This window comes from Echiichthys vipera, assembly GCF_963691815.1.
Source record: "Echiichthys vipera genome assembly, chromosome: 7".
NCBI classification, from domain to species: domain Eukaryota; kingdom Metazoa; phylum Chordata; class Actinopteri; order Perciformes; family Trachinidae; genus Echiichthys; species Echiichthys vipera.
Window position 1 is genome coordinate 16,340,124 of NC_139832.1, and position 18,591 is coordinate 16,358,714.

An 18,591-nucleotide genomic window follows, 5' to 3' on the forward strand; every position below is an offset into this window, starting at 1 on the left:
CTGTGTAACCTTGTGTGCTTGACTAAAATTTGACTGCAGAGCTTTATCACTGACAGAAAGTGATCTGCCACCTAGTGGAAGACATTGGAACTACAAACAAGAGTGATTTATGGTGACCTTCCTGAGGAGTTATACTCAGTATGGCGGTGAGTACTTTAAAGTTTAAATATTTATACAGTACACATGTTTGAATCAGGGTGCCGAGAACACAACAGCAGACAAACACCAGCTCTGAGTTTTCAGTTTTATTTAAGGTTCATTTTTCCAGACCTGCAGAGGACAGTTCACTTCCTTTAAGCGCCTCAATTTAGTTTCTTTTTTTTTTGCGCAACATCATGTTAAAACCCTCCGTATGACTCTGTGTTGGTTTCTCCTGGGTGTTTGTTCATTTTTGTGAAATACTGTTAAATAGGGAACAGCAGGAGGGGTGGGGGGTGGGTAAGAGAGAGAGAGCAAACATGGATCAGAATTAAGACTTCAAAAAGAAAAGGCGGTGGTTGGAGAGGTTGATCTCAAATCCTAAAGGCTGAGAGCTCCTTAAATCACTACTACAGTACTTGGTAATGTCTTGCAGCACCTTCCTTTGGGTCACACACTCACATACAGTTGCTGAAGTCACATACAATATTGAATATTTTTTCAGCAATCACCGACGCTAGACCCCCCCCCCCCCCTCCAATCACTCAAGCTCCTTTCTCATCTGTCCATGTTAAGGCCTCGTTTAAGCCATCGTGGGTCGAACAAAGGGACCTGTTAACCCTGTTGCTACCCTCTTTAGTATTTTTGATGTATCCTCATCCATTCAGTCATTGTCATATCTACTTGGTGGCTGTCCATGTTAGGGCTAGCTACTGTAGGTACCACACAGTGGCACTGTGAGTAAGAGTCTAACCCTAGTGCTCAGGATGTGTGCCACGATCTCCCCAAAGCCCTGGCGCCCTGCAGTTAGGCAGTGCTCTATCCTCTGATACAGAGGTTCAGCAAAATTTTCCCTCCAGCAGGACGGGGCCAGTGGGAGCCCTCCACTAAAGGGAATGTGGGCCTCTCAAGCAGGCCATCTGTGGCCCTACCTAACAGGGAGCCTATGCATAGCCTGTACCCTCAACTGCACCCCTGTGTCATCTGCATTCACTCTCCAACAGCCAAATCTCAGCTTATTTTTATTTTTTAAAACCACTCTCAAGAAAAGCTGAGTGCCAACCCCTTTTCTCTCTCTCGCTCACCTTGCCGTATTCACAACTTAGCTGTAAGGATTTACCGCTTCACAGTCTCCTGTTTAAGAGGTGAGGAAGAGGGTCTTTGGGACAAAGCTTCAAGAGCAGATTCACAGCTTGCTTCATTCCTCGAAACCTAATCGTTACTTCAACTTTCAAAAACACAAATGTTGTTCATGCTTAATCATTAGTTACTTTAAAAAAGATCTCCCTTCAGCTAATTTGTTTCTTCGCCAGTTTGTGGAGTGAACTCTTGTGTCACCACTCGGCGCTTGATGCTATACTGTTTCTTGTGCTCTCAGTTAACAGTGAGCTACACAATGAATCCCATGTTACGCCCAGAACTAGGTCTAAGGAGTGGTGATGGTAGCAGATAAAAGGGTACAGATAACTTGTGTGCCACAAACAAAATCAAACAGGCCTTCGGAGTAGACAAAAAGGAAGGAGGAAGAGAAAAAGAAGAAAGCATGTTTGTTACTTTGTTAATAATTTTTCATACTCTGCAGATTGGTGTGTATTGCATTGGGGGGAGGGGGGGGTACAGGATGAGTGGGTATAAAGTGATAGTGGGGGAATGGATGGGTGTCTGCTGTAGTGTTCAGTGGCGATCCACAGTGGCACTCTGTAGCAGCTCTGTGGCGGGCTGTCCTGGGGGTCTGAAGGCGGTCTGGAAGCCTGGGGGAGGGGAGTGGAACTGGCTGGCGGGGTTGGCTGTGGGAGGGGGCATGTAGGGAGCCCAGCCGCCGGCGGCTCTGTGGTGGAGAGGGAGGTGGGCGTCGAGGAGGCCACTGTGGAGGGGCTGGGGAGGAGTGGGCACCGCTGAGCTGGCCGGGCCGTCCATCTCTGTGAGCGCCTGCAGGGACTTGAGCCAGTGTGGTGGGTTGTCGTCCTGGAGACAGTCTAAACTGTTGCCTGCTGTGGCGGGGATGCCTGAGGAGGAGGGGGGGCAGAGAGGGGTGAGGAGTGGTGACAAACACATGGGGGAGACAAATACACACGTTTCATCACAACAACACTGCAGTTAATAATAATAATCTGTTTAGTTTTGTTTGACACTTCCAGGTCTCCAGGTGCTTTAAGTAACAGTGACAAGTGTCTAACTTGATGAGATTCACATGTTCAATCAACAGAAAATCAACCAGGAACCAAACATTCACTGGTTCCAGCTGCTTGTTTGTTTTACATCATTAAATTTAATATATCTCTTTTGGACTGTTGGTTGGACAAAATCAGCAATTTGAATATTTCACTTCCTAAAATGGGATGATGGAGATTTCTATTTTCTGAGATTTCATAGAAAAAGCCATTAATCCCTTAATTGAGAAAACAACTGGCAGAGTAAATTGATTAATTGTTTTTTGCAGCCCTAGCTGACTTTCTAATGAATTTTGATGAAAATTAGCTGGTTTGACTGAAGGTGCATTATTTGCAGAAACTGCACAGCAAGGAGAAGAGTAGCAAAAAAAAAATTGATGTGGAAATTAATTCAAAGGCTTTTGAATTGTTAGATCTTTCTGGTCAACATCTCCTCTATCAGCTTCTTAATATCCTCATGAATCCGTCAAGTAAATGAGGCTGCGACTAATAATTACTTTAACATTGATTCCTCTGTCGTTAATTTAAATATATATTGTTCTAAAAAAAGTCAATAAATGGGTTAGAAAGTATGGAGAAAAAACTCCATCACAACCGCCAAGAGTCCAAAGCGAGATTTTATAATTATGTTTTTTGATCAAGTCTAAAACACAAATATTCTATTTAGAACTGAAAACATCAATTAATAATAAGTCAATTAATTAACAACTATTAATAACTGACTAATTGTAAAAATCTTTTTATTACCAACATTTGATTTAGTTTTTCTTGGTCTTATACTTTAATATACTCAATGTCCAGCTGTGAATGTCTGTGATGGCTATTTTACACTATTTTCTTATATTTTTTAAGACCAAGCCATAAGTCAAGAAAATAAGCAGCAGATTAACTTAAAAATAGAGTTAAATTTACAATGGTATGAAACCGTAGCAACAGGCATTTTCGCTTAATGAATGACTTAATTAATTGAATGTCTAAATGATTGCTGAGTGATTTTCTCGATCTTTCTACCTGTGATGATAGCAGGGTCCATCCAACTGGCTGTGCCGTCCCAGCTCAGGCTGTGTGAAATGCCTGCAGGCCCGACCGGTCCACCGATGTGGTTAACACTGTTGGAGGATGAGGAGGATGAAGAGGAAGAGGAGTTTGGGAGGCCCCCGAAGTTGATATTGATGTTGGGCAGGAGAGCTCTCAGACCGTCCTGCCACTCTTTCACATTTAAGCCGTCTATAGAGCCACTGTTTTCTGTAGGAGAGGAGAACAGGTGTGTCAGTCCCTCAGGTGTTTTGATCACAGACTAGTGGTCAGCTGCAGAACTGCATCTACCAGCATTCCCTCTGCAAGGTCAATACACGCTAATGAAAACAACATGACAATGCTACCTAGCAGTGTACATACGTAGTGATATTAAATAACATCAATAAGCAACACATCTGCTCTCTGTTCTAACATGCAGTGTTTTCACAAGACACAGTAAGGTGCCACATTGACGTGGGTGTCTGGTACCTGAAATGGGGATCCCTCCCAGCCCTGTGTTGTGCTGAGGGGGCAGATTCAGGTCCAGGAAATTACTGTGTGAGGCAGCACTGGCTGAGTGATTCAAGTGTGTGAGGTTATTCCGTGTTGGGACGCCCATCCAGGGGTGTCTGGCGGCTGGCTGCTGCTGACTGGCCTGGCTGTTCTGACTGCTGGGGAAACTGAAGGAGCTGTAGATGGCTCTGTGGTGGAGCTGGGGGAGGCGTGGCAGGCCGCTGGGAAAGTGGTGAGAGGCGCCGGGGTTAGGGTTGAGAGGGGGCAGACCATGGTTGCTCCCACCATGGGAGAGGAGTCCCGGGGAGAAGGGGCTCTGATCCTGCACTGACAGCTCCTTCTCTATCAGGTCGGCCAGGGCTTTGCGAGTGACGTCGAAAGGATCGAAGCCCAGATCGTCGTCCTGTTGTTTGCTGGACGAGCCGAAGCCAAAGGCCGCCTGCCAGTCTGTGGAAGAAGACACTGGTATTGTGTCTGTGAAGAAAGAAGAGAGAGAGACAAACGTTACTGGACCTGTCCTTCACATTCCACTCTAGTGATAATAAAATCATCATGTCCTTTCAACTGCGATTTCATTTTTGTGTTTGAGTATCTCATTGTTGCTTTTTTAATTGCTTTGCTTTTTTCTTTCCCCTGTAAAGCACTTTGTAACTTTGTAAAGACAAGTGCTATACAATTTAACTATCATATTATTGATTTAGATGAACGTTCAACTGTCTGCTATTTTTGCTCCTTCTAAGATGAATGTGATTGTGCTGAAGGATCTTCTAAAATCTAAAGCTTACTAACACATTTGTCAACAGGAATGTCAGCGATGCACCATTCAGTGATGACTTATCGCTCATATCCCATAAAAAAAGACCATAACTCTAATCTTATCTATTAAGAGGGGACAGCCATGCTAATTTTATTATGCAAGGAAATGCAACAGCAGAAATCACCTAAATTAGCAAGACACAACTATTACAGTCAATATTGTGGTGTGCTATGCTAATAGCTACAGGATTATGATAATACTGCAAGTTCCTGGTCATTATCTGAATATTAGACAAAAAGCACAACCGATTGAGCACTTAAGAGATGCCAAATGTGGAATTCAATCTCCATTATACCTGATGTGAAGAGGCTCTGTGGTTCAGGAGTCATGGGCCAGTCAGAATTGCTGCGGGGGGAGCTGGGGAAGGGGGGCAGGCCAGCGGGGAGGGGGTTAGGATGTCTGAAATTACTGTTGTCTGAAAAGAGTGACTGGGACTCAGCTGCCGCTCCCTCGAAGGGTGAACGGGCTGTGAGGTCTGACACGCTGATGGGCACAACCAGACTTGGCTTAGTTAAACCCGGGGGAGGAGAAGGGGATTCACTGGTGGGTAACTGGAAAAACAGAGAGAGGGGAGAGAGAAGGTCAAACGCCTGTGAGATCGTCCTTCTCAGACTTGATTTACCTTATGTTATATGCAACTGAAATAAAACAATTTTTTTACCTGTTGTAAAGTCTCTCCATTCACCATACCGATCGATTCTGGAGGTTTATCACTGGGACTGAAGATGGAGTTTAGATAAATATTAACATTAAAATGCTTCCTGAAAAATACATACAACAGATTACTTTAAGGAAATGCCAGTGCTTTGGTTGAGGAGTGGGATGGACGTACCTGTTACTGTCACAGTTAGAGGAGAAGGGGGAAAGCGCAGTCCGCTGACCAGGACCCAGGTCTGTTTCTAGCCCATCTGAAGTAAGAACTTCTTGGTCTAGATAGTCTAGCAGCGGAGGAGACTTGCGGTCCTCTGAAAGCCCGTTGGCAAGTTTGTTGTGTCCTGAAAGCGTCGGCCATCCATCTTTACCGTTGCTACTGTTGGTTCTGTTTCAAAGCAGCAGAAAAATCAAGCTCAGTGGAAGTACTAAAAGGAATAACAAAAGAAAATTAACAGAAAACCAACCTCTGTGTGGAGTTGGATTTACTCTTTGACTTCTCTGTTCCACATGCTGGAGGTTGTAGAAAGCTAGGGTTTATTTTATAGAGGTCTTGGAGGAGTTTCTGCTCATACTCTTGATGTTTCCCCGCCTAAAATCAAAATTGGACACAACGTGAGCACAAATGCACAAAGAATAAACCACGATCAACACACAGAGCAAAAAGCAATTATTTCATTCATGTTTCAGAAAAAGAAACCATTTATTGACCTGCATCTCCTCTTTAGTAAAGCTAGCTGCTTCATCGCCCAGCTCATGTAGATACATACAATCAGGTTTGGGACACTGCATACTTTTAAGGAAGTAACTGCAGTACTTTGTTGTGCCTAAAGAAGCCTGTAACAGAGAGACAGAAGGAGAAGCACTGAGAAAATGACAGACTTTTTTTTCAAGCACTTTTATTTTAGTTTAATTTTACATTGCAGATTGTTTACTAAATGCTGTTACAGACAGGACAGAAAACAAAGAATAAAGTTATCACATTCAATAAAACTAAATCATTGCCAAATACAAGAACAGCAGTTGTTACTTCTCACCTTGAGTGTTCTGCCATCAACAACCACATTGTTCACACATTGTATTGCTCTCAAAGCATCTTCAGAGCGGATGTAAGTGACATAAGCGCTGGCACTGGGTCCCTGAAAAACCAGAAAATTAAGTAAACATACAAGTCAAACACAGCTACTGTAGCAGTAATTCTGTTCAGTGTTGTTCTAGGCCAGCAATAAACAATTATATCCATTAGTGATCGCTTACATTGCAAGTGCTAACTAAGAAAAAAACATGTAGCTGAGGGGAAAACAAACTAAATAACATGCATCAGAAATAAATAAAAAAGACAAACAAATCTTGCCATTACTGGTAAAACTGTAAAACACATGGCATCACATTACTTCTTGGTAAAAAACAAATGGTTCTTCTGTTCGATTAATGAATACAAATCAAGTCTGATAATGTTTATAAACTTTTCAACTGCGAGTACATCCTGTCATCCTTTGATCCAACCTCTCACCTGTGAACCTGCGTAGGATGTGCTATTGTTGATGACCACTTTATGGATTTTCCCAAACCTCCCAAAATACTCCGGTCGTTTTAGGACCTGTGGGCACAAAGCAAATATTAAATTGCATATCATAAAGTTTTGGGTGCACTGTGAACCCTTATAAAAAGTATTTAAAACAAACTGAACACATGAGGCTTCAGATGGAGAATTTATTGAAACACCTTTAAAATGTGCATTAAAATAATTCCCTATCAAAATGATTTATGATTTTCATCTGTCAGAGAAGATTAAAAATAAATCAAGCATCCAGTGCTTTCAGTTTGTCAGCCTCATTCACATCCATCTAAAACATCCCCAACGCTCCGGTGTCACAGGTAGCAAAAGTCACTGAGCTTTCTGGTGGAGACAATGTACTCACCTCCGGGTCGGCGAGTCGCTGCGAGAGCCCGACCACAAACACCAGATTTCTCTGGACCACTCTGACACTGGCCAGGTGCTTTCGGTTTTCTGTCACCTTCTGCTTCTTCTCGTTCTGTTTCTGCTTCTTTTCGTTCTTTATCCTCTGGATCTCCTCCTGTGACAGAGGCTTGTACACAGCGGGGTCCTCTGGGTACGGCTAGACAAAAACACATCACATGATCTCGGTGATATCTGAAAAAATTACTCTTCTAGTTTAGATGATATGCTGTGTAAAAGATAGTGTGTAACTGAGGCCCTTAGTTGTTAATATGGTAGTCCAACAGGCATCACTAGCCAAACTGCTGAGGTAGATATCGTAAAAGATGATGACCTGATGTTTTCATAGGCTGCTTTAGAAGGATGGATCAACCGTTTATCTCAGCCCCATATTAATATAGTTGGACAGTCAACATCATCATCCCTTCTGTTGTCAGGACTCGCTTCAGTTTTGATGAGTTTCTCTGCTATCGTGTCCGTCTAATCATCTCCTTACCTTTCTGCAGGCGGGGCAGAGGCCGTTCTCGTCTGTGCGGATGCGATGCCAACAGAAGCGGCAGATCTGATAGCCGCAGGTGCAGGGGAAGAAGTTGACGTCATCAATCTCCAGCGGCTCCATGCACAGAGGGCACTCCATGGGGTCGTCCTTCATCTCAGGGCTGTGGGACATCCTATGGCGAGGTGGAGGTGAGTGTTGAAGCTGGTCACAGAGCACAGGGCTAAGAAAACATACAAAGGCTAAGTTTGAGAGCTCCATCGTGACATGACTGAAACTAAGATCAACTGAAAAAATTCTTTCTTCTAACTGAACTTGTACCAGGATGGTGTAGTTTCTGAAACTGACTTCATGACCACTGACGTCAAAATATATTTCCTTTAAAGCAGTAAACACTTCGGTTGCGGGTTTATTAGGTCCACCTAAATAAACAACTGCCATCTAATTCAACTCATCTTACTTTATTGATGATAATATTCACTTTTTGATTTAACTTCTTAGGGAGGTGTTGGTTCATGTGTATGATCCTTTTTGAGACTGTACTACATTTATACCATTGAGGGTAGATTAAATATTGAAAACTGCTCTCAGTACATTTCAGAGCTGAATCAATGAATGAGATCAGGAAAAAAATTAAAGTATTTTCAAAATTTTAAAAGAAAAGTGTCAAAACACTGCTTCTGACATTATTAAGTGTGAATATTTGGTGGTTTTTAAAAACCTCTTTGAAAGTAGATTGAATATAGTTCGAGTTATCGACAGTTGGTTGAACGAAGCAAGACTTTTGAAGAAGTCACCTTGGGAAACTGATGGATCACAAACTACACAGCCTCCAAAAATGATTATAAACAAAACGTCTGTAAAACCGTTTGAACAAACACTGAACGTTATAAACCTCCATTAAGGTTTGAGTTACAGTGGGACTTTGTGTTAAATTGACTGCCTTATAAAAGACAACTGACTGTATATCTTAGAAAACAAGTCAAAAACAGCCATCATTAAGTTAAAGTGACAATGAGGATGTGGTATCTCACGTGTTGATAGCAGAAGAAACATTGTCTTGATGGACTTAAATATAGGAAATGCAACATACTGCGTTTATTTACAAATGAAAGTTGTTAAAGGCCGGCCCGGTGACCACACTGCTGCCTGCAGACAAACTCATGACAAATAAGTTGAAATAAACCATAGCAGAGAAATGCCATGTCCAATTCAAACACTTTTCAAGCATTTAAAGTTGTATTTTGATACTTTTCCAGCACCTTACAGCTGTGGTACATATTTATAGTCAGTATTCATTATACTTATTATTCCACTTCATCACATTAAATTAAGTGTTATTGCCCTAACAATCAACATGATGTTTTTAGACAACTTTGTACAGAAAGAAAACTAACCAACTCGACAGTAGGGTTCGACCGATATGAATTTTTTTAGGGCCCATATTTTTTTTCCCATCAGCCTTAGCCGATGACCAATACGGACTGCTGATTTTCTTGAGTTGGAGCTGGTACTACTTTTGCTCTCAATTTACATCATTAAAATGACACGATGATGATAACAAATGTTACAAGTGTCAATTTTAAAAAAAGGGGAACATTTACTGAGATTTAAAAGGCGTCTCCAGTAACACAGAGCTGCTTGTGGACGTCTGTCTGTGAATAATGCCAGAAAAAAACTGTGGCGAATGCAGCAGCCCACATCTGCCAATACCATACACCTAAAAAACCCAAATATCGGCCGGCTGATGTATCGGTCTACCATTGCTCGAATAATTTATAATGATCAACTGTTTTGATAATCTGCTAATCATCAAAATATATTTTTCATGCAGAAAATGTCTTAAATATGGAGATTTACTTTTCTCTGTTTTATATGGAGATTTTCTTTTCTCTGTTTTATATCCGATATGCCATCGCATATATCAGACATTTCAAGCATTTTTTAAAAGTCCGAGCACTTTTCAAACCTAGTAAAAACACAACACTAAAATCCAAGTGTTTTCAAGGATTTCCAGCACCCGTAGGAACCCTGCGTTTTTGATAGTTACAGCATTAAATGACAAATGGATAAACACGTACAGGGCTGTCACCGTTTAAGCGGCTTCGCATGTAGATATATCAGCTGATTGGTTAAGTCGTGCATGAAGCCAGAAGACCTTAGTTAGTTAGCCAGGCTGGTAACTTTAGCTGCTCTGGATCTTACATTATGACAGATGTTATTTGACTAAGCTAAGCTAACATTAGAAGAAGCCGGCCAACTATTAGTAGCAAGTATCCAGGAGCAAATTTTAGTTTAATCACAAAAACCAAAACGCACAGAGGTGAATAGTAAATTGATACTGACACTAAATGTTTTTATAACACGTATGCCACAACGGTGAGCTTTCTCCTACTTAATAATAACTGACAGCTTTGCTTGATGCTAATCGCTAGCATCGGCGTAGCTAGCATGCTAACACCATCATCAACATGTACGACGCGGCCTACATGAAGCTAACGCTGAGCTGGGACTGTAAACAGCTGACATTGCTTTCACGACATTAAGATTACACGGACAGCGATCCAGTAAGATCGAGAATACGCTATTATGAGTGTGTAAAACCGTGACAGACACACCTTTATGTATTAAAGGTAGAATAGAAGCTGGCTACGTAGCAACCGTGCTAACGTTAGCGTCACTCACCCTGTCCGTATTTAGCTGAGGATTCCTCTCTCAGGGAGTCACTCCAGATTGGGCGGGGACTGCGAGCCAATGTGTCTGAAAATGTCAAAATTTCTATAACCGGTCACTTAAGGTAACCGTAGTTGTGTTGTTCCGTGGCGATTAAAAAGGCTATAAAGATGTTTTAGTCCCTTTCTTTTCTTGGTATTGTGGAGACAAATTTACGCTCAAACCACCATCTTAGCTAGCATTAAAGTAGGGAGGAGGGAGTGGGGCAAGTGCTCAGCGCGACTGAGTCTGCGCAGATGCATTGTGGGAAATGAGGTTTTCTGGCGACTTTTAACTAGGACAGACAGGGACACGTAGTAAATAGACTTTTTACATTTCATCTGTTTATGTTATAATATTATTAAATTAAATGAATCGATTAACATATAACATTTGATAGGAATAAACGAGAAAAAATATTCTGTAAGATACTTGTTAAAGATTGAATATGTAGAATCTTTATTAAAAGCTATATATTTAAAAAAAACAAAAACAAAACCCCAATACAACCAAGGGGTGTTTTGAGGGGCACAGAATGAAAGTATGGCTTTTCCATAACAAAAAATATATTTGATCTGAAATGTAAATTTTTTTTGACGGGTTTGACAATGACTTTCTATCACGTTCTGTTTACATGGTACCAGCCAATCGTGGCCGGTATTGCGGGTTTCCACGGTTGTCTGTTGTTCTTTGCAGCTACTTAAGGCTGGCACTGGGTGAGTTTGCCAATCCTGCAGCTGCTCATTTGTCCCACTAGCTGAGTGACTGGAGACGGGCAAAAACCAGAGTCAATATAGGCCAAGCATTCACTCAATGGACTGAGATAAAGGAGTTCAACAGCATTAAAACGCACGCCAAAATGGCTACGTTTCTCCTTGATAGGTAAGCTAAATTTCATGTTTACTTAGCTGTAACGGGTAACGGCAACTGTCAGTCAAACTCCTCTGCAATACTTGTTTTTATCGTGCGATTTTCCGGAGGGGATGGGTTCAAACAGGCTCAAACAGACTCCGGTCTCCTGTAGGCTACTGGACCGGGTCTGAGGAACCTGGCAACCTGAGTGGTGGAATTATTTTTGTTGTTGTGACTACGATCTTGAGACACTAGATGGCGGTTTTCTGCTCATTCTCCATATTCAACCTTTAAATGGTTGAGTTTGAAAAAAAGTAATAATAAGAAAATAAAAATCAATAATATAAATATATGACATAGGACATATATATACATATATCTATATATATATATATAAATAAATATATTACTACAATATATTTATTAAGAGCTTTAGTTATTAGCAATGTATGTTAAGATCAGTTTATAAGAGACCTTGCGCTCTCAGTAGTTAGACAGCACAACAGTACAATAAGTAGTTAAAATGTGCTTCAGCTTGACCAGAAGCAGCATTATGCGATTTTAAATGCAGGATTTTGTAATGGAGTATTTTACTTAGGAAAATCACCTGAGTATTTCATCCACAACTGCTGAATATGTACCTTTCTTTATTAGGAGAAATCAAAACATCTTGTCATAATGTTTCATAGGGTATTTGCAAAAATCTGTAATCATGAACTCAAGCAAAGTTTAAGAAAAAGTGGTTCATTTATTTATCAATTATTAGAGAAAAAAATCATTATCATAAATCATTATAAAATTATATGTAAACATCCAAAAATATTTGGACTTAATGGTTTTAGTAAAACCGTATCATCATCTTACAGTCATTCACTTACTATTTGCTGTATATGTTGTTTCTTAAGAATCCAACAATCCAATTTCCAGACAAAAAATTGAAGAATAAACAAACCAATGTATAATAGACCCAATCTTCACACATTTCTTCAGTAGTGCTTCAAAATTATTTTACTGAATTTTTAATCTATCCACATGAAGCTTGGTTTAGGCCAGTACTGAGTCTGGACTTTGTAGGGATCCACAGAGTCTGAGGTGAGCGTGGGGGCGATGGGGTGCGGTGACGCCAGGGACAGCCGTGCAGCCAGGAGCCCCATCCGCACGCAGCTGTCCGTGTCTCGCCGCTGGAGAATTCCAGCCATTAAAGCACCTGCGAGGCTGCAGACACAGTTGGGATGAGGGTCTTTTTGTGTGAATGTTGTGTATGCACAATGACTTTGTGAATGAAAGAAAGTGTGACAGGAAGAGAAAGAGGTCACAGGAAATGAAAAGTGGACATCAATTTAAAGCAGAGGAAGTTTGGAATTAAAATAAGAATAGGGAAGAGAAAGAAGGTCAAGCAAATGTTTCACACCTATCTCCTGCTCCAGACACATTCATTGTCTCCTCTGCCGTCACAGTCAGTGCTGGGTAGTGGACAGCACAAAGCTGCCTCCTCTGCAAACACAGTTGCAATGAACAATCGTCACTTTCACTTCCATAGTAATCGTGGTTATCAGTTTAAAAACAAGTTGCCCTTACCCTTTTCTGTTTTCTTGGCTGCAGGTTGACCGAGCCTGCATCATGCTCTCCACACACCAGCACTCCACTAGCCCCCAGAGTCACCACCAGACAGTGGAGATGCTCCAGTAGAGGGCGTGAGAGCGCCACACCAACACTCAGCATCTCCTCGAGAGAGCTCGGCAGCTCTGCGACCACAAGACAAAAACCACATCCTCAATGACTATCACATCATTTTTTTCACAAGAACCCTAACTGCAACAACTGTACTCGGGAATATTGTTTGTAGAGCAAACACACACAAAAAGAAGTTGAACCACGAAATGCTCATGATGAATGCTGTTTACCTTCAGGTGTTGGGATACCCAGTGTTTTGTTCATGGTGCACAACTCTGCCAGGTTTGGGGATGAATAGGACAGAGACTTCCAGGCGTCTGACAGGAAAGGCTTACAAGCCTTGTCTGAATCCGTTGGCTCATACCAAACTGTAACACTCATTGATTGTGTTGTATTAAAATCAATAAAAGCTTCTGATCACAATCCTTCATAATGACCATCTCCCCATGCTCACCATTGATGTTGTATTTATTAGCAATGGAGCAAACGTAGTCGATGGTGGAGACAGGAATGTTTCCGTCGAGACACACCAGAGTGGCTGATGAAAGCTGCTTCTCAAACTGTGACACCTATAAAAATATATTCAAAGATAGAATGAAGAAAGTGTCAACTATACAAGTTCTATAGCACCTTTCAAAACGAGGTGCAACAAGAATGTCAGGGAAGGGATGGATATAGAAAAACAAAAGAAAATATAAAACATACTGGCCCTCATTTATCAAACGAACGTACGGCAGAAAAACGTGCATACGTCCATTTCCAAGCAAACTTCGGCATTTATCAATTTGGATGTGAGCGGGAGCTACGATCAAATCACACGTCAGGTCTGAGATCCTGTACGCAAATTGAAGCCTGCGGATTTGCGGTGCTGAAAATAATAATTGTACTCATGTGCGTCTGAAGGCACCATCCATGAATGATTACGCATTCATCAATCGCAAAAACTACCACTCGATAATTGTACAGGTGATTTGTGATGCCAAGCTATCGCTTTTAAACGTGGTGGCCAGGTGGCAAGGGGGACACACAGGATTCTTTTATATTTCTAAACAGCTCGGCTCCAGCCCCCCGCGACCCCGACAGGGACAAGCGGATGAAGATGAATGAATGAATGAATGTGTTGGCGCGCGGCTGCAGCAAGGCGCACTGCAGAGCCAAAGTCATCTCCTCGGTAAGTGGCTACCCTCGATAAATTGCATTAAATCAAACAAGGTATCAGATGGTGACAAAGGTTATCCTCTAACAGAATACCTAATAACCCCGCTGGCAAACCCCGCTACAGAGCAGGAGCGCAGGTTCAACAGTGCGCACACATGAAGGACTATAACTCTAAATAGTGAATATGGTACTGGAACACCAATCCTGGGCTAGCTAACTTGGTCCCTGACACTTGCATATTGCTCTGTGATCTGCTGATGAACGTCCATGTCTCCCAATCCAAGACTCAGTTCTCCACTCTCAGTGATAACAGCACAGTAAGTCGCTGTGCTCTGCTCTGCTAGCCTGGCCACACCACTTGTGTCCTGACAGAAACAAGAAAACAAGATCTTAGCAAAATGGAATCATCATCATGCTTATATAATAAACAGCTGTTGATGTACTGTAAACATACCATATGTTTGCAATAGCTTAACACTGCTTCACTGTGTGAATCAGCTCCGGTAGCTGAGATAAACAGTGGACGGCGGCCTAATCGACTCAGAGAGTCTAGAAGGAAATTGCCGAAGAAGTGAGTGTGAGATTCAAAGTTGTGATGAAACATGTGCATGTACATAATCAGATAAAAACACACCAGCGATGTTCCGTCCTACACCACCAAATGACTGACAGACACTTCCTGGGTTGGTCTGTCCAAACTGAAAGAGACAAGTTTTCTCAGAAGAAACTCACATAATATAACCTTACATGACCTGCAGTAGTGCGGATGAATAAAACTTACATGAAGTGTTCTCGTTTTTCCTTTTGCAATAAAGTCTACATTTATTCCACCTATGACAACCTGTAAAAGAACAGCATTGTGGGTAGTGTGATGTGCCTGTATTTGACTGAACAAAACCACCATATGCGTTCATCCTCACAATATCTGATGAGTCTGATGAGTGTTTTGCATGATGATGAGTATTGCCTCTTAATTTTCTTTCGGCCATTTGTTGTGACAGTGCGCAGGCTATCTGGCTGCCAACTTTAGCGTTGTTATAAATGAGGGCAATGTCTGAAAACACACCAGGTTAAGGACATTTTAGTTGTAATGTACTGCTCATAACATTGTCTAGCCTATCAGAAAACCGCTTTATTAATCATCTCTGCGCCTTTTTCTTTTCAAAGAATCTGATATGATCATGTTTTCTGCTTGAGTTCTCAATTATTCAGATTTTCAGAAGGATACTGGCCTGCAGGGACTTTCCTTTAGTCAGCTCATTGACCTTTTGAAGAATGAACGGCGTCACATCTCTTCCTGTTATACCTTTAGCACTGAGTAAATAAATACAGAAAGTGATATTTTTTCCAGCTGAGATAAAGTCCATTTAAATCACTTTGTCATGACCATGAAGAGGTCCAGTCAGAAATTTCCCTCTGATGGTATTACAAGCCACAGGGACTTTCCGTACCTTGCCTCTTTTAATGCAGCCTGTATGGCATCCTCTATCAGCTGGCCGGCTGCTGCATGCTCCTCTGGGATGGGCACCGCCAACAGGATGCCACTTTGGAGACTCAGAGACAGCATGCTCGCTGAATGATGCAAAAAACAGATCCACATTCAAAGCAGGTATCAGGAGGGGTCACAAGGGTCAAGGATATAAATAAATGTTGATGTACCAATGAGTTTTGCAGCCTCCTCAGGGTTGCACACTTGGTATGGAGAAGTGAATCCGCTTTGTGGAGAGAAGAATGCTGGGAAATTCTTTGACGCTCCATAAGTGGCCACACAGACACCCTGAGTCTCCTTATAAAAGATACAGTAACATAAATGCATTACAGTCCCCTTAAACACAGCTCTGCCCAACATCTTTCTGCTTCATTGTTTTGTTTCATTAAGTTTCTACTGACAAAACCTATTCATCCAATAAATCCAATTTTTTTTAATCCCTATAAAAGGAAGGCTACATCTGTCTGCACAAACACATGAAAGAAAGGACTGCCTGTAACATGTCCACCCAACCTTGCTCTTATGCCCTATCCTCTGTCTAAAATCACATTTTAATAAAAGTCACTACAAACCAATATGATACATAAAAGATTGCTGATACATTATCATTATCATTGTGTATATAATATTCTTACAAGGAACTCCAGTGTGCGGCCAATGTCCAGAATAGACTTGACACCGGCAGAAACGACTGCAATGGGTGTCCTGCCGAGCTCTGTCAGATCTGCACTGATGTCCAGAGCTGAAGGAACATAAACAGGTAACGTGATACCAACTAATTCTTCTTAAAATACCAACATGTCACCAGGCCTTTAAATCACATCTGGATCATATTGCACTTTCATCTCTGTTCTTTGTAATTAAATCTCGATTGACATATAGCCAATACACCTGATGACAGGGCTGTTCACTGTCCATGTGTGACAGCACGCCAAAACCTTCCAGTCAGTGGGCCTCGTTCACCAACCGTTCTGAAGAAGACATTTCTTCTCAACACCCACTTACACAGTTGTCACTACAATTCTGACATTCACCAATGTATTCTTATTTGAGAACAAAATCTATGCACATTTATGTAATGGCATGTTTGTGCAAAACAGATGTTTACTGTGTTTTCTTTAATTATACAGTCGTAGAATATTATAAGTTTTAAATTGCGATAATATTAATATTAATTCATTTAATTCATTTACAAAGTAATATGGTCTTTTACATTAAATACTCCGACTCAAAGTAGGTCTATTTTTGGGCTTTTATTTTTTACCCTTCATTGGATAAACAGCTAAAGAGAAGCAGGGGAGTTTTGGGAGAGATTATAACATGCAACAAAGGTCTGGACTTGAACCCTTGATGCAGCAGTAAGAAAACAACATTCATACATAGGGCAGCTGCTCTACCCGGTGAGCTGAAGTACTGTGGATATAACCGTACGACACCGCACATTACAGCTCTTTTGGCGTTCACTTCAGTACCTCCAATTCTGAACTGTTTAAGGTTGTTTTTGTGTTTTACATTTGCAGTCCGGTGCTCCACTCTCTGTAGACTTTTGTTTGGGCATTCTTGACATGATTCTCTCAACTATTTTTTAACCATTTCTGTGTGTCGCACATGGCCCTGCTGTTTCATGCCCTTTTATGGGGACTGGCTGGACATTTACTTATGCTAACCAACTGTACACACTTTTAACTTATGAAGAAATGGTATTCATCATTATTTGATAGATTTTTCTTAAGACTTTTCTTAAGAACAAATTAGAGGCCAAACATGACGTTCAGTGAGTCTGTTTTCATGGATTGTTAGGAGTAATAAGTTAGTGACAGTTTGTGTTATAATTTATAAATCTGCTTACTGTTCTCTCCGTCTCTGTGAACTCCTCCGATGCCCCCTGTGACAAACACAGGGATACCGGCTCGATGTGCTGCTATCATCGTGGCTGACACTGTCGTTCCCCCAGACAGCCTCTGAGGAAATGTCACACAGGACAGCAGACAAACACTACATGAGTAACAGACTCTGGCGATTAAAGTGGATGCCACCGGGTCGGCCTTCATGTGTTTCAGAAAGTATTTTGAAACAAATGTTGTGTTCTCACTTTGCTGATGACGTAGGGCAGATCACGGCGGGATAACTTCAGGGAGCTCTTGCAGCGGGCGAGGTAGTCAAGCTCCTCTGAGGATAGACCGACATGGACTTCACCCTCGATCACTCCGACCGTGGCTGGAGTGGCTCCTTCAGCTCTCACAATGGCCTCAACCTCCTTCGCTGTGCTACATTAAAACATGAATGGCATTCATTATCAATGATTAAATCAACTTTAAGCTGCTGGTATCAGAGTTTACTGACACTTAAAACAGAGTACCTCAGGTTGTGTGGATAGGGCATGCCATGTGTGATAATAGTGCTCTCGAGTGCTACCACTGGTTTGTTTTCTGCCAGTGCCTGAGATACAGATGGATGAACTCTGAAGAGGCTGTCTAAGAGAAAAAGTGACATTTACATACATACATAATAATTATTAGGATCAGTCTGTTATGAAATATCCATATGAGACAATGCATTTACCATTTTGGCACAATCTGCTCTGATACTTTGTGATTCCTCTTCTCAGGATGAGTGCAGAGGCTCTCTTCAGCATCCTCGTTCTGTTCAGATATTGAGGGGAAACCCTGAAAACATGATTTAAACAAAAATCCAAGTGAGAAAAATGGGGTCATCTGACACTTTTCTTCCAATCAACACGTGGCGTTCAAGTTTCTGTGACTGCTGCAGCCTGATCTACCAAAGGCTACAGTACCCCTCCAACCTTCTTCTTGTGCAAGCACTGGTGGAAATGTTCTTTAGCTTTTTTTTTTAATGTTTAAACAACAGCTTTGTAATCGACTTTGATTTTCTGAAAATATAGATTAGATAGAATACAATAGAAGAGATTAAATGAGACACACT

The 18,591-nt window shown here is 41.5% G+C and overlaps 2 protein-coding genes across 3 annotated transcripts; both read right to left on the reverse strand.

The window, feature by feature from the left end:
* Window positions 1–270: 270 nt before the first annotated feature.
* On the reverse strand, window positions 271–10,665 carry cnot4a (CCR4-NOT transcription complex, subunit 4a). Of its 2 annotated transcripts, none has more exons than XM_083917111.1 (13): window positions 10,449–10,665; window positions 7,764–7,986; window positions 7,230–7,427; window positions 6,821–6,907; window positions 6,345–6,446; window positions 6,019–6,144; window positions 5,775–5,899; window positions 5,489–5,695; window positions 5,318–5,375; window positions 4,952–5,207; window positions 3,816–4,313; window positions 3,321–3,554; window positions 271–2,144 (listed from the first exon to the last, which is right to left on the reverse strand). In XM_083917111.1, the coding sequence occupies exons 2-13, from the start codon at window positions 7,935–7,937 to the stop codon at window positions 1,813–1,815; spliced, it is 2,397 nt and encodes a 798-aa protein (XP_083773237.1). In that variant the 5' UTR covers window positions 7,938–7,986; window positions 10,449–10,665; the 3' UTR covers window positions 271–1,812. The 2 variants fall into 2 exon arrangements, with proteins under 2 accessions (XP_083773237.1, XP_083773238.1); XM_083917112.1 differs by having other exon boundaries at window positions 7,764–7,967; window positions 10,449–10,458.
* Window positions 10,666–12,346: 1,681 nt separating this feature from the next.
* Window positions 12,347–18,362, reverse strand: LOC310949119 (uncharacterized protein; the record flags this gene model as incomplete). The annotated part of the gene is given in 19 exon segments (XM_083916452.1): window positions 12,347–12,542; window positions 12,739–12,821; window positions 12,906–13,072; window positions 13,232–13,369; window positions 13,456–13,570; window positions 14,390–14,524; window positions 14,614–14,708; window positions 14,794–14,857; window positions 14,941–15,000; window positions 15,080–15,213; window positions 15,388–15,473; window positions 15,611–15,731; window positions 15,819–15,945; window positions 16,284–16,390; window positions 17,498–17,609; window positions 17,741–17,915; window positions 18,008–18,122; window positions 18,211–18,307; window positions 18,309–18,362. Coding segments are annotated over 19 exon segments (2,181 nt in total).
* Between the last annotated feature and the right edge of the window lie 229 nt (window positions 18,363–18,591).